Source organism: Pseudochaenichthys georgianus, chromosome 16, assembly GCF_902827115.2.
Source record: "Pseudochaenichthys georgianus chromosome 16, fPseGeo1.2, whole genome shotgun sequence".
NCBI classification, from domain to species: Eukaryota; Metazoa; Chordata; class Actinopteri; order Perciformes; family Channichthyidae; genus Pseudochaenichthys; species Pseudochaenichthys georgianus.
The window spans coordinates 32,699,881-32,713,342 of NC_047518.2; the positions used below are offsets into that span (position 1 = coordinate 32,699,881).

General features: G+C 39.2%; 1 protein-coding gene across 6 annotated transcripts in view; it reads left to right on the forward strand.

Moving 5' to 3' along the window:
• Positions 1–12,069, forward strand: part of syngap1b (synaptic Ras GTPase activating protein 1b) — a 146,787-nt gene extending 134,718 nt beyond the window's left edge. For 2 of the 6 annotated variants that reach the window (XM_034102041.1, XM_034102046.1), the window contains exons 22-23: positions 2,194–2,255; positions 9,502–12,069. In XM_034102041.1, the coding sequence (XP_033957932.1) occupies positions 2,194–2,255; positions 9,502–9,619 (180 nt within the window). In that variant the 3' untranslated portion in view covers positions 9,620–12,069. Of the gene's footprint in view, positions 1–2,193; positions 2,256–6,587 lie in introns of all 6 variants that reach the window. The other 4 variants (XM_034102040.1, XM_034102047.1, XM_034102042.1 and 1 more) reach the window with 3 other exon arrangements.
• Positions 12,070–13,462: the final 1,393 nt, after the last annotated feature.

Sequence of the window (13,462 nt, forward strand, 5' to 3'; positions counted from 1 at the left end):
CACCTAAACTATTAATATAGATAGAGAATAATAGCGGACCTAAAACTGAACCTTGTGGTACACCATTAGTGATGTTTAACCACTCAGAAGACAGCCCATCAAACTGAACACATTAAATGATCCTGAGGGGGAACATTGACACCTGAACAAAGTTTCAAAGCAAGTATTAGTCCAATTGTCTCAGTACTTCTTTTAAAACACAACGTTGTCATGGTCACGCTAGAGGAAAATATTGAATACATCTTCCTGGGACCTTGAATGTCTCTACAAACTCTCATGACAATCCATCTAAATGAGAGAGTAGTTTTAAAAAGTATGCATCACAGGGATGTTGAATTTATTTGTATTCTATTGTAGGCTACAAGTGTTTCTGTTACTCCCATATAAATCAGTATACAACGTTGATATACAGGAAGAAATGAGACAACCTTAAAGCAACATGCAGCTCTGCTTGTTGCTAAAACAGATGGTGCTTTCAATGAGAATGTGGTGCCGTTTTCTATTTTAGCTTCAGGGCGTTCTGTTCATAAACCACGGCACTTAAGACGAGCTGACAGTTGAGTCCACCGTGATGACACCCAGCTTTACCGGGGGGAGACTGGAGCTCTGAGAGAGGGAACGGTAAATGAACAGGGAGTGAGAGGGGAGAGGCATGATGCCATTTTATTCTCGGGCCACTGCTACTAGCTTCCAAAGCAGCAGCCCACACTTAATTAGAGCTCACATAATAACACAGGTGCAGGATGCCTTAATCCTTCCCACTACAGCATCCTGATAAACATACACTGCAAAAAGTTGACTTCCCTCCAGAGATTATGAGATTTCACAACTAATATAAGTAGGACATGAATGCATTAGTGACTACTGTATAAGTATACAAAAGCATGTGTCAGCGACTAATACGTAAACCACTGCCAAATATTATGAATGGGCATCTTGCTGTCAGGAGAGACAATATAAACTACAAGTGAGACCATTGCAACAGTGAAGTGTACATTCAGAAAGCTGATCAGTGCTTTTTAAAGGTAATCTGCATCATCATCATCACTAACACTATCAGCACTGGTGGCCACACTGGCTATAGGACGCTTATCGACTTGTAAAAATGTCATGTCAATTTTCACAAAGAAGAATTGAAGTTATTGATGATGTATTAATTGTTTAAATACACTCATCAATGTGCCTCTGCTCATCTGGTCATGCTAATTGGTTGTTATATCGTTTTTTTTTTATGTTGGTACAGCTGTAGAATCTTAATGCAACATATAATAACTTATGATAGCCTTATTGTCCCTACTGGTGTTCTGTCATCCTTTGACTGGTATGACTTGAGAAAGCCGCATAAGAATGTATATATTATGTGTATTTAACATAAGTTTTGTTGCTGTTAAATTATTAATTTCTAGAAGCTTCCTTTAGTTTTTGCTTGACTTTCTGTACTTTCTTCTGAGCACCAGGTATCAGTGAGTTGTATTTAAGAGGAAGCGGATTCCTGAGGTTGCAGTGACATCAATCATATCAATGTTTCATTCATATAAGATTTGATTGGACAGATTTGATTTTTGTTGCTACTTCTTGAATGTTGGTCATTTCTGAGTGAGAGTGGGTTGTGATGTTGTGATGTGTGTTAATTCAAATGCAGAAATCCTATTCTCTATGAATTTAGGACATAGTGTGTTGATGCAAATATAATTATGGGTTTTTCAAGTGTGTATATATTTATCTTCTTGTAGTAGATGATTGCATGTTTGTATGAGCATGTTATTTTACGCTTCTGAACCAGGAAACGTGCAAAAGGTTCAGCTTTCCAAAGTCCATGGGATTTATCAGATGCTTTCAGATGCAGATGTCGCTTAATTCACGTTTTAATGCCTTTTTCTTTCTTATCCTGAGCATGATATTTATAAATGATACACCGCATGGCGAGCTGCTTAAACGCTTCCAGGCTGCTGGGTTATCTGATAATGTTTTGGATGAATGGTTTCCATAATGTATGCGGAAATGTGCGTTTGTAAGCATTTTTATGTTTTTATATGTCCTTGTTGTTTGTTCACTTTTCATTTTACATTATGTATGTATTGGTTTGGGTGGCTGTAGTTTCCTCAGCTTCCTCCTTCTGCCTCTTGCTTTCAATCCTCCCTTCCTCTCCTTTCCTCTCCTCCTATGTTGATGAGATACGGTGATTTCTCTTAGGGGAGGCGTCAGTCCATCCTAGTGCAGCCCCGTCTTGCGCCTGTCCCACCCCGAATAACCAGGTAATAAACAAACCGGCAAACTCTCACTCTTCATCCATAACCTGCTGCCTCTGTTCCTCTTCTACTGTTCTCTCTGTGCGTCCCTGTCCATACGCAGCACCCTGTGAACTCACTGCAAGCCAACACACTGACAGGCCCACTCACGGTCCCATCCATCTCTCAGAAAAAGAGGCCTGTCACAGAGTGTTTGGACAGTGGTTACTTGAAGGATTGTGTTGAAAGAGGGACAACAAAAACATTTCAAAGATTAAAACCTGCACTAATAAGATTGAGGGTGAAAGCTGTTCATCTGAAATAACTGTAGCACTCATGCAATGCAATGTAAGAATCCAGCACCAGGCTGACTGATCACTTTTTACTCCAGAATAATCACTTTTAAAGTTTTTGATTGAAAATTGCTGCTATTTAGAATGACGTATTCGAAACAGACTTATAATTAACTCAAGACTCTGTGTTTGTTTGTTAACCCGTTAGGATACGGCTAACTACTCCAATATAGCTTAGTTAGCTAACTTATTTGCATAGTTACGGTTACAGTGAAACCCCACTTGTGGTGTTGTGAAGCTATTTCAGGCGCCTACAGGTGAAGAACTCTCATGTATTCTTCCTGTGTATACAATGTAATATGACTCAGAGTTGGGACACTTGAATTGTTTGAATCAGCATGACAATGTGTTGAGTCATCATGGCAAAAGATTAACAATTTACTTTTTCCATGCACATCGTGCCTAATGCATCTTTGAAGGATCTTCTCTATAATGATGACGTTTTTTAAATGTATGCAAAGTGCCATGATCGTCTTCTCTTCACGACACAACAAATATATATTTTCTTTGTTTTTTGCTCAACAGGAAAAATATGTTGGGCTGCTTTGGTTTTGTTGTCACCCTCTCAACACAATAACTTGCCTTCTTGTAGTCACTGTTTATATTCTGAGACAGACTTTGAAAAGGAAGTTTATTTGAATTATATGACATGAATGAGGTTGCTTGTCTCTTTATGTTGACCAATGAGCATATGACATGCCTTTGTGAAAAAATATTAAAGATCAAATGTTTTGTGTGTGACTGTTGCAGCCCTCTGCAAGTGGAAATACCAACACACACACACACACACACACACACACACACACACACACACACACACACACACACACACACACACACACACACACACACACACACACACACACACACACACACACACACACACACACACACACACACACACATACTGTATGCTAACATTATTTCAGCAAATGATTCTCATGTCATATACGGAGACCTTCCTGTAAATTTGAGGGAAATACAAAAAATCAATGAATATCATTGATTCACTCCGAAATTTTCTGATGATTTTCATCTCATTTTAGACTTTTCCTTGGTTAACTTTGAATTTACTAATAGTCTTAATAAACAACACTCAACTGAACAACCTTTCAATAACAAATATACAATATTACCATTGCTGTACACACAGGAAGCAAAATACTCTCTGTTTTACAATAGCCCAGTGAAACCCTGATGTCATTCTTAAACAATTTTGATTGCAAAATTGTTATTTTCTTTCAAGCAGCCACGTAAACAAAAAATCTGAATTTAAAGAGAATACACACATGTTTTATGTTTACATAGACTTCTGTCCAGATTTGTGAAAAAGAAATAAAATATAAAAATGGTGGTCTTTTAACTTTAGTAAATCTGTCTGGAAGTCTCCAAAATATTGTGAATTCTCTTTTATAATAGATTTTTTAAAGCTTACATTTCCATTAAGTTTTTCATCACTTCCCAGCACAGCCTCAGATAAAGAACGTCAATTATGGGAAATCTCCGTATCCGACCCGATCCTTCCCTGAAGAACACTGATTATTGTGCACATGTTTTTGTGTTTTCTGTTCCTTTCAGTGAGTCTGTGTTTTTGTATGTATATTGGCACCTGAGCACACTTTTGGTTGAATGGGGGCGTCGCCATTTGTGCGTCTGAGGATGAGTGAGATGCTAATAATACGTTGGTTCTTTTCATTTTGCACCAGAGTTAGAGCACTTTACCTGGCTAGCTTTAGTCCTCTTAAACCATACCAGTTTTATTTTCATGCCACATAAAAGTCGATCAAACCACCACTTTCACCTGTGGAAGTGAGGAAGATTTTACAGATTGCTTTATAGACATCCACGATAATTGATACGAGATTGGAGGAGATGGGTAAGAACCTGTGTGTACGATACTGTATCTGCATCATTACAATACACCTAACATTTCAGTTCTCCACTAAGTGTTTTGTGTTTCTGTCTCCAGTACCCCCAATTTTCATTAGCATAAAAAACACTCAAATCAAGCTGTAATTGAATGCACCAAATAATCAAACACTGCAGCCCACAGAGAGTGGAGCGAGTTTGGTAAGTTTTAGAAAAGGGATGTCAGTCAACATTTTGCCATGTCTTTGTTCAGCTGCTTGTTTTCTTGAGTTTAATAGACATGTGTAATGGTCTACATATGGATATTAAACGGCACTGTTGGTTGTTTTTGAGAGTAATCAAACAAGTGTTAGTGGAGTCATGTTACTGGCATCCTGTAACCGTCTGTAACCAAAGCAGATACTGTAGCTGTTCAGAGCACCAGCTAGCGGCTGCAAATGTTTTCATTCATTTTGGTTCTGATTGAGAAGAGAAAAAGGCCCTCTAATTTACATGAGATTTTGGGGTAATTTTTTTCTTTCTTTTTAACTTTTTTTCTGCCTTTTTTAAAAAGTGAAATGGAAACACTTTTCACCCACAATGGACACACCCAACAGACACAGCTTATCCAGTGATAATTTGCTTTGATTCATTTCCTATACTGGATGCAGACCAAACTATCTTTCCTACTTCCTGTCTCTCCCTCTAAAGCACCTCATTCCATTCATGATACAGTATTTCATACTTCCTGTATATAAGCATTACAGTGGTATATAATGTCACACACATGTTGCAATGTACTGAGTTAAATAACTGCACACGTATATCCACTTATATGCCTTATATGGTTCTGCACTTGAGCCTCTGTAATTATGTCTAGACACCACACAGCAAATGAGCCAGGCAAGATACATCAAGTGCAATTATTTGAAGAGGTTCTACCAGAGGTCTGATGTTAAAGCTGTGATTTTCCGCTTTTAAAATGCGTCTATATTCAAATCATCTTGCGGTAACCCTTGGATAAGTACAGTTTTATATAAAGTCCTCATAGATGTCTATGGGCACAATAACCCAATTGTTTTCTCTTCCCACTGCTCCTACACGGACGTCAGTGAACACGACTGGGAGTGAAGGCTGGCAAACAGACCTTGATATAAACTAATAATGAAACTAGTCTTGCATTGCTGTTATTCTGCACCTACAGTATGTCGGTAAGAAAAGACGGCAAAACCAAACTTTGACTTAATCACTAATCAAAAGCTCCAACCCAGGATGAACACCCATGCAGCAGCTCATTGCTTTGTCGCCAATGAGTTTGGGTTGGACTCTCGGTTGGTGATTTCGTCAGGTTTGGATTTCCTGCCAGGCTTAAGGATGCAACTTTTTATCTTGCTTTATTGAACTTGGCGCTGAGCTAGTTGCAGCTTAATGTTTTTTGCATGACTTCAGTAGCAGGCTGATGCTAGCTATGCTGTTAAGATTAAAGAAGCCATAATTGTAGAGTTTTTCTGTAGTCTTCTAAAATCTTTCAGCTACCCAATCTCGCACATTAAGTTGTTATTGAACATGATATGTTCTCAATGACACTTTACTTTTCCTCACACCCGATAAACACTACTTGCTTCTCATAAAAGGTGGATCAGGATCCTTTGACCTCAAGAATTGTAATTCCTCTTCATCCCCTCTTTCCCTGTGTCCTTTTTCCTGTGCTGCCATGTGTACGTCATGCATCAACTTCGTAACTCATTTGACTCTCTCTTCTCTCTGTCTCTCTCTTTCTTTCTCTCTGTGTGATTCTTCCAATCCCTTTTCACTTGTCTTTTATTTTCTAATTCCTCCCTACTTTGCTTCTGACATTCGGCTTTTCCATGTACTCATCAAACCGGTTCTTTGTATTTCTCAATGTTTGATGTTTTCCCACTTCCACACAATACGATCCCATTCTTTTCTGGTGATTTTCCTCCTTGTCCTTTTATCCATCTTTATCTTACTATTCTCACGTCCTCCTACACTGTAATTTCCCCCTCTACATGTCACGTTATCTGCCTTGATTGGACATCTCCTTTACAACTCCTCACATCCCTCCAATCGCTCTTCTACGACCATCTCTCCCCGCTCCCACTCCTCTTTCCCCTCCCCTCTCTCTCTATTTCGCCAGGAAAACCAGCTTTCCTCCCTGGGTTACGCAGACCCCGGTGTGAGAACTGAAGGTGGAGGGGGAGGTGGAGGAGGAGAAGAAGGAGGAGGAGGAGGAGGAGGAGGAGGAGGAGGAGCGCTAACCGACGATCAAGGCCTCCGAGTTTCTTCCTCGGACATTTCCTCTGACAGCTCGCCCCACAATGGAGTCCTCCCCCAAACTGTAGACCCTCCCTCTCTACCCACTCCTCATCAACATCCTAGTCAGAATGGAGAGCTCCCTGGCAACCAAACATCCTCCCCCATGACAACCTCACAGGCAACTGGAACCACGGCAACAGCAGCTACAGTCATAGCAGAAGAAGGGGGAGTAGGTCAAACACAACACTGAGCCAAATCAGAGAGAGGTGACACACAGCTGTCCTCGCTTTATCCCCCTATTTAGATAATGCTCTGAAAATGATCCGTAGATATTCTTATTCCCGTGGCAAGAGAGAGAAGAAAAAGTGTGCAGGAGACGAGTCGTAATCATTCAGCTACTGTACAGTGCATATCACATGAACACACAACACAAAGGGCTCTTCACTGGACACTTGTTCTCTTGATGCTCACATGGAGCTGCAGTAAGTATCAGTCTTGCAGGACAAGATTATGATACCTTATCACGTAACTCTTAGAATTAGTCAAACGAAGCATTTGACGTACAAGTCGACATGTGAACACCTGCTCTGTGCACTCATTGCCCGGCTGTGGCTTCATGAGAAATCAATACATGTAAACAACAAGCACTATAGAATGTCTTGCACCCCAATGACTTCATAGTAGCCATTAGCAAGCGCTATAAGCTAGTTTATAGTAACCCCTTGACTCCCGTGGATGTAGGTGCGTTAATTGTACCTATCCTGAACACGCCAGGCTGCAAATTGTGTAGGTAGAGATGTGGTGATGTAGTCTGGCCTTCTTAGTGCCTTTGAGTGTTTTTCAACAGGGTTTTCCAATAGCGATCTGATACAGAGGTAACAGATGGAGATCCAGGTTAGCTTTGCTAGTAACAGGAAATTATCTGTGGGCTGAAACCTGAGAGTCAAAGTCACAAGATCAAGCGTCGTAGAGGTTTGTGTGACAGAAGACTTTTTTGGGGAATTCTTCTTTATTTTTTTCAATCCAAGGGACTTCTTGTTTTTGGACTGAGTTTTTGCAATTTTTCTCTTCTCAATCTCAAAACCGATGTGTGATAAACTGGTGCTAAACAGAAACAAATGGTGCCATTTTCCAAGTCAAATGTTTGTGTCTGCCATAGCACTGCCTCTTCCATGATTCACTCACTGTCTTTGCTCTCTTTCTCTCTCCTGCGATTTGTCTTTGACAGGACTTGAATTGCTCCAGTATGTTTTCTGTGTCTTTGTCTTTGTTGTTTTGTGCATCCTGTTATGTTCATATGTCCAAAAGGATTGTCTGGGTTTCCATATCTGTGTTTTAGAAGTGCACTCCTCCAATCTCTGGTTGTATTCACAGTTAATGAAAGCAGCTCCCTGCTCAAATTTGATGGATTATCTATTGAGCGGGTTATTTCATATTTGTAAAGACCCAGCCCCAAAGTGCTCAGTGTTCACAGAGAACTAATACTATTAACATTGAATGAAGTTACTTTGAATGAAATGGATGAATGGCGTTCTAAGGTTATTTTTCCATTAATAACTGTTGGTCCATTGTTTTCATATAAAGAAGATAAGCGGTGCCATTAGTATTAGTATAGTATAGTGTATAAAACATTATTTAGTAAACGTAAACATAAATCATTTCAAAAACAGATTCCTCTCAGAGTTTTCACCAAAACTAATGCTGCAGCTTTATCATCCTTATGTTTTTGATTTAGGCCACATTTATCAGATTTTTTTCCAAACATTGCCACTGTTGCATGATACAATTATCGTGTGTGAAAAGACAATTTCAACCATTTAGGTTTGCGTGCCATTAAGTGCCTGGGATACATATATTGAGCATCCTTTGGCCAGTAGACTAGCTAGTCATCGACCAAATGCACATAATAATGCCTTGCTTAAGACAATAATATATACCACCCCTGATGCTTGAAATAACGTAGTTATTTGTGTAGTTTCCATAATATGAAGATTAAAACCAAAAGAGTGGCATCTATTTCTAAAACCGTTTGATAACAGCATTAAATTAAAAGACGTTCAGGGTACATTTTAGAAATACTGTATGATGTGTTTATGAAATGAACTCTTCAGTTGTCATGTGTCAAATGCTTAAAATCCAAGTCTTTGAAACGTTTGTATTGTGTCCATATTGCTTCATTTTGTGTATGAACTGTCTGTTGTTTTTGTCTTTGTAGCCTCTCACACTGGTGTCACTCTAAAACAACTCGCTTGTCGCTTGTCTAAACGTGCAGGTTGTGCCAGCCATTTTTTTTAGGGTGAACAGACTACTTTGCAGTGTCAAAGGTCAACGCTAGCACTTTGTAGGCCAATGCTAGTGGATTAGCTTAGATTCATACTCTCAATGAATGTTTAACTGTTGAACCACCAAATGTTAATAATGCTAGCAGGGGAAGATTGTCTTCTATTGAGACACCTCGTAGGGCTACTTTTTTCTTGTGAAATTACTTGTGTGGGAAGAATGTTGGATTTAAAAGCGCTCTAGGTTTGAACGTCAGTACGTCACTCTCTTTTCGGAGATGTGAGATTATCCGTGATTGAGAAATTAACATTGCTGTGAAAATACCTCAGTGACTCAGGTAAACAAGCAGTTGCCTCAGAGCTGAACACAACAACTATATAAAAGAGATGAGTCTAGCTTTGGAAAGACTGCCACCATGCAGATACTCGGTCTCAAGCTATGCTTAAATAGCACCTGATCAAGCACCCTCCCCCGTTTCTTCTCTCTCTCTGTCTACCCTTTTTTTCTCCCCCTAGCCACTCTCAAAGCTTCATCGAGGACAATGTGGAACGTAAATGGCTGATGCACCATCGGCAGTCCGCAGGGTGGCATAGCCAAATGTCCAGAGCCCTCTCTCGTGACGCGATTGGCTGACAAAGGGAGAACTTGGGGCATTGGTCCCATTCTCTTTGCTCAAAGGATGGTGCAGAGCCCCAGCGGACCATGTAAGGAAATGCTGGGTTTCTTTTTTTTTTTTACTTTACTTGGATTCTCTCTCTCTGATTTGATAACAAGATTTTTTAAATGTGTTTGACACCTCGGGTTGGATCTACAATTCACTTTTTAAAGGTAGGCTGGACACATATTGGTGTTTGTTAGCCTGCTGAGCATGCAAAGAACAGCTATGCACTCTGATCGAGCAAAACGGAGGAACACAAAGGCCAAGGAAGGCGTGATGCCCAAAAATGAGAGAGAGGGGAGGTGTATTGTGGGTAAGATGTATTTCAAAGGTGCTTGACTTCTCTTAACATTTCAGTCAAAGTTGATTTACTTTCAGAGCATTTATTTCTCTCAATCTATCTCTCTCATAGTCTTTTCAAATTACCCTTTGACTCCTCTTCATCTACTCACTCTTTATCTATCAAGGATTCTCAAAGCATTATTTAACCACTTTACTTTTACTCCAGTTCAGACACACTTGGTCTCTTTCTTTATTCATAGTTTTAGCTTTTCCGTTGGATCTCTTTCAGACTTTGAGTTAAGAGGAAACTAAATATGCACAGCCTAATACAACAAATGAAACTGCTTCAGAACAAAACTCTTGCTTCAATGAAGACTTTGAAAAACCGGACAGAATGTTATTATTTATATTTCTATGATATTGCATATTCTTACAATAGTATTTAAAAAGAACTCTTCGTCAGAAATCTTCCCGGAGCAGATGTTTATTTCTTGGAAGTTATCTAATGGAAGTTCATAAATAATCCATTTTATATGAAGCAAGTATTCTTACTCAGACAATCTTGTGGAGAGTATCGTTGCCCTAAAGGACTGTGAAGAAAGGGACAAACTTGTGTTTTACCTACTCCCCTCGCAGCAGTTTGCACGTTGCTGTGACCTGTGCCCCCACCCCCCCTTCCTGTTGGTTATAATCATTCGAAACGAAAAAAGTGGACGGATGTTTCTCGCCCAACAATCGCCATGGAGCTCTCCATTTACAGACGATGTGAACGTCTTTGGATGAGGACATTCTTATTGTTTTGTACTCCACTTTCGACTATCTTTCTGTAGAGTTTAACCGAGCAGAGGATGACATCTTGGTTTCAGTGTGGCCTCATTTCTGCAGTCAAATTGCTGTAAAACTCCCCATTAATTTCAATGGATGGACCCCACTGACACGAGATGAAATCCCTGCCACTCGCACTTATGACTGAACCGATGACAGAGAGAGATATGTTAGAGGTCCTGCTGAAACGAGTGAATGTGTTTGTACATAATTGAGTGTACTGGCTAAATCTTTGTGTATATACTGGATAAATGTGTATATATGGTATGTCCATGTGTATATACAGTTTGTTTGTATATGCAGAGTGTACAGTTATTTTTCCTCTAATATTTCTCTCTCTTTTTATGAATAGGTCTCCTCAAGTTACCAATACTGAGGCATGGAAAGGTTTTTAAATGTACTGAGCTATCAGAGGCACTTAGTGCACAGACTTAGAATATCAGCAAGGTCTGTCACTTAGTTGCATTCTTAAAGCTGTCATACTCAAATAATCTTAAGCTTGCACTCATTTTCTGACCAACTCAAAAGCTTTTCTAAGTAGATTTGGGTGACCAAGCAATGTTTGTACATATATAGACGAAGACAATTTTTCCAGAATCCTCCATCTGCATTTCTTTGAAAATGCTCGACCTGTTTTGAGTTCTTGCGTATCTGACTTTCACTTCAGGATATGGTATATGTTTGCAACGGTTGTCATTCAGAGTTATATATTTATTCCGACAACCCTTATATATTTCTTGACATTTTGTTCCCCAAATTCTGCCTTTCATGGAGCCCTCTAACCTTTCTTAAGATTCAGTTAGACTGGCAAAACCTTCCATGAAAGTAAACTGTCGTTACCTAACACTGCTTGTTTTTGTATAGGTCCTTACTAAATAAGTGTGCCTCCCCCCCTTATACTCTAACTAACCTTAGTTCCATTTAATCCTCTGGTCACTCATCTGCATACCCCTTGACAAGCCATAGCCCCCCCCCTCCCCAAAATTCCTCTATTGTTGTTTTGACAGGACAGACATTTGGGGATTTTGTGTATATTAATGGAAGAGTGGTGTTGAAGAGTGTATTGCAGTTGTATATGGATTTGTTATGAATGTGGATATTCTGATCATTGAATTATTATTGTAATAATGATAATAATTATTGCCACTTTGATTTTGTTGATTGATTAAGATGCCATTGTTCCTTCTTTTTTTTTTGGAATACACCGGAATTTATATTTTTCGGGTGGGTGAATCTGGAGATAGAAATACGTAAATAAATAAATAAACAAATAATTAAATTCTTAACCTGCTGTGGAAATCTGTGTTCTGTTTCTAAATGCAATAACTTCTTAATTTTTCAAAGTGTCTGTCCATTTCAGATTAAAGCTGGCATTAGTCTCTCTTTTTGTTATTCTCAGTCACAAGAACACCATTGTTGTCGAAAAACTGTTAAAAACAAATCAATAATCCACACTGTTACACTACCACGCAATTTGTTACCAGTTATTTGGCAATTAATCCATGACTGAAAATAGTCCAAACCCCTTGCACCACTTCTGTTTGAATTAACATTTGCTAACAACTAGCTTACTTTAGGGAATTGCTCAGCCCTATTAAAAAATGTTTAGCAGGAAGAAATGAACTTAAAATATAGGAAGCGATTGTTGATGTTGGTCTTTTTGGTTTTTAATGTGTGCATTAAAAGGATTCATTTTGGATTGCACTCTTATGGAGGCCAAAGTCCTTGCTCACCTGGGTCAGGTACATTTTGCCTACGTCAAAGAACTGTGATTCTTCTCTTGGTGAGCTGCAGAGCAGATATTTCCTCTTCAGCTGAGGTGCTGAGAGCGAGGATGGCATGCAGGCAGGATCTGGGAATTGGGGACTGGGCTGGATATTGCCAGCTTGTAATTATCCTCATCCTCCTACACTTAATCGCCTGCATTTCCTTAGTGGGCTGGCAACTTCTGAGTTTGGACTGCCGGAAAAAATGTTGCACAATGGAGGAGAAATTAGATGGTTTATTTAATATAAACAGAACAACAGAGTTTACAGTTTAAACCTCAAGCCTCCAGCATGAAATACATGCCTGCAATATTTCTGCAAGGTTAAACTCTGAATAATATTGATGTCACAATAAAATTACCAATAAGGTTTTCATTTCATATCAAAATATGTACCTGTAAAACATGTCATCAATTTGCATTGAATAATGCCACATGGGAGGCGTGTGGCGCAGTGGACTAGTGCGTTGGTGTTCGGATCAGGGGAGCACAGGTTCAAACCCCACTGCAGTCAGCATGTCGTTGTGTCCCTGGGTAAGACACTTCACCCCAAATTGCTCCTGTGAGGATTGCCCACAGTATTGATACTATTGATTGGATAAAAGCGTCTATCAAGTAACATATGTAATGTAAAATTTAAAATTGCCTTTTTTTTTTAAATCATTACATGCTGACTTCAAACAACGCAACTTTTACATGACCAATAAAAAAAGATCTCCCTATCTGAATTTATTGATCCCCCTCCATCATCGTCTGTCTTACCAAAATCCTGTTTTCAAAGTCAGGAAATACATATAAATAAATGTTGATGTAAAAAAACAATACAAACATATATATCTCGAAATGCCATTTCTTTGCAACTGTATAGCCTTCATATGGATGTTAAAACGTCTATGATCTTTGTAGACCTCTACTGGCAACCGAGAGGAATTACAACAACAGAGTT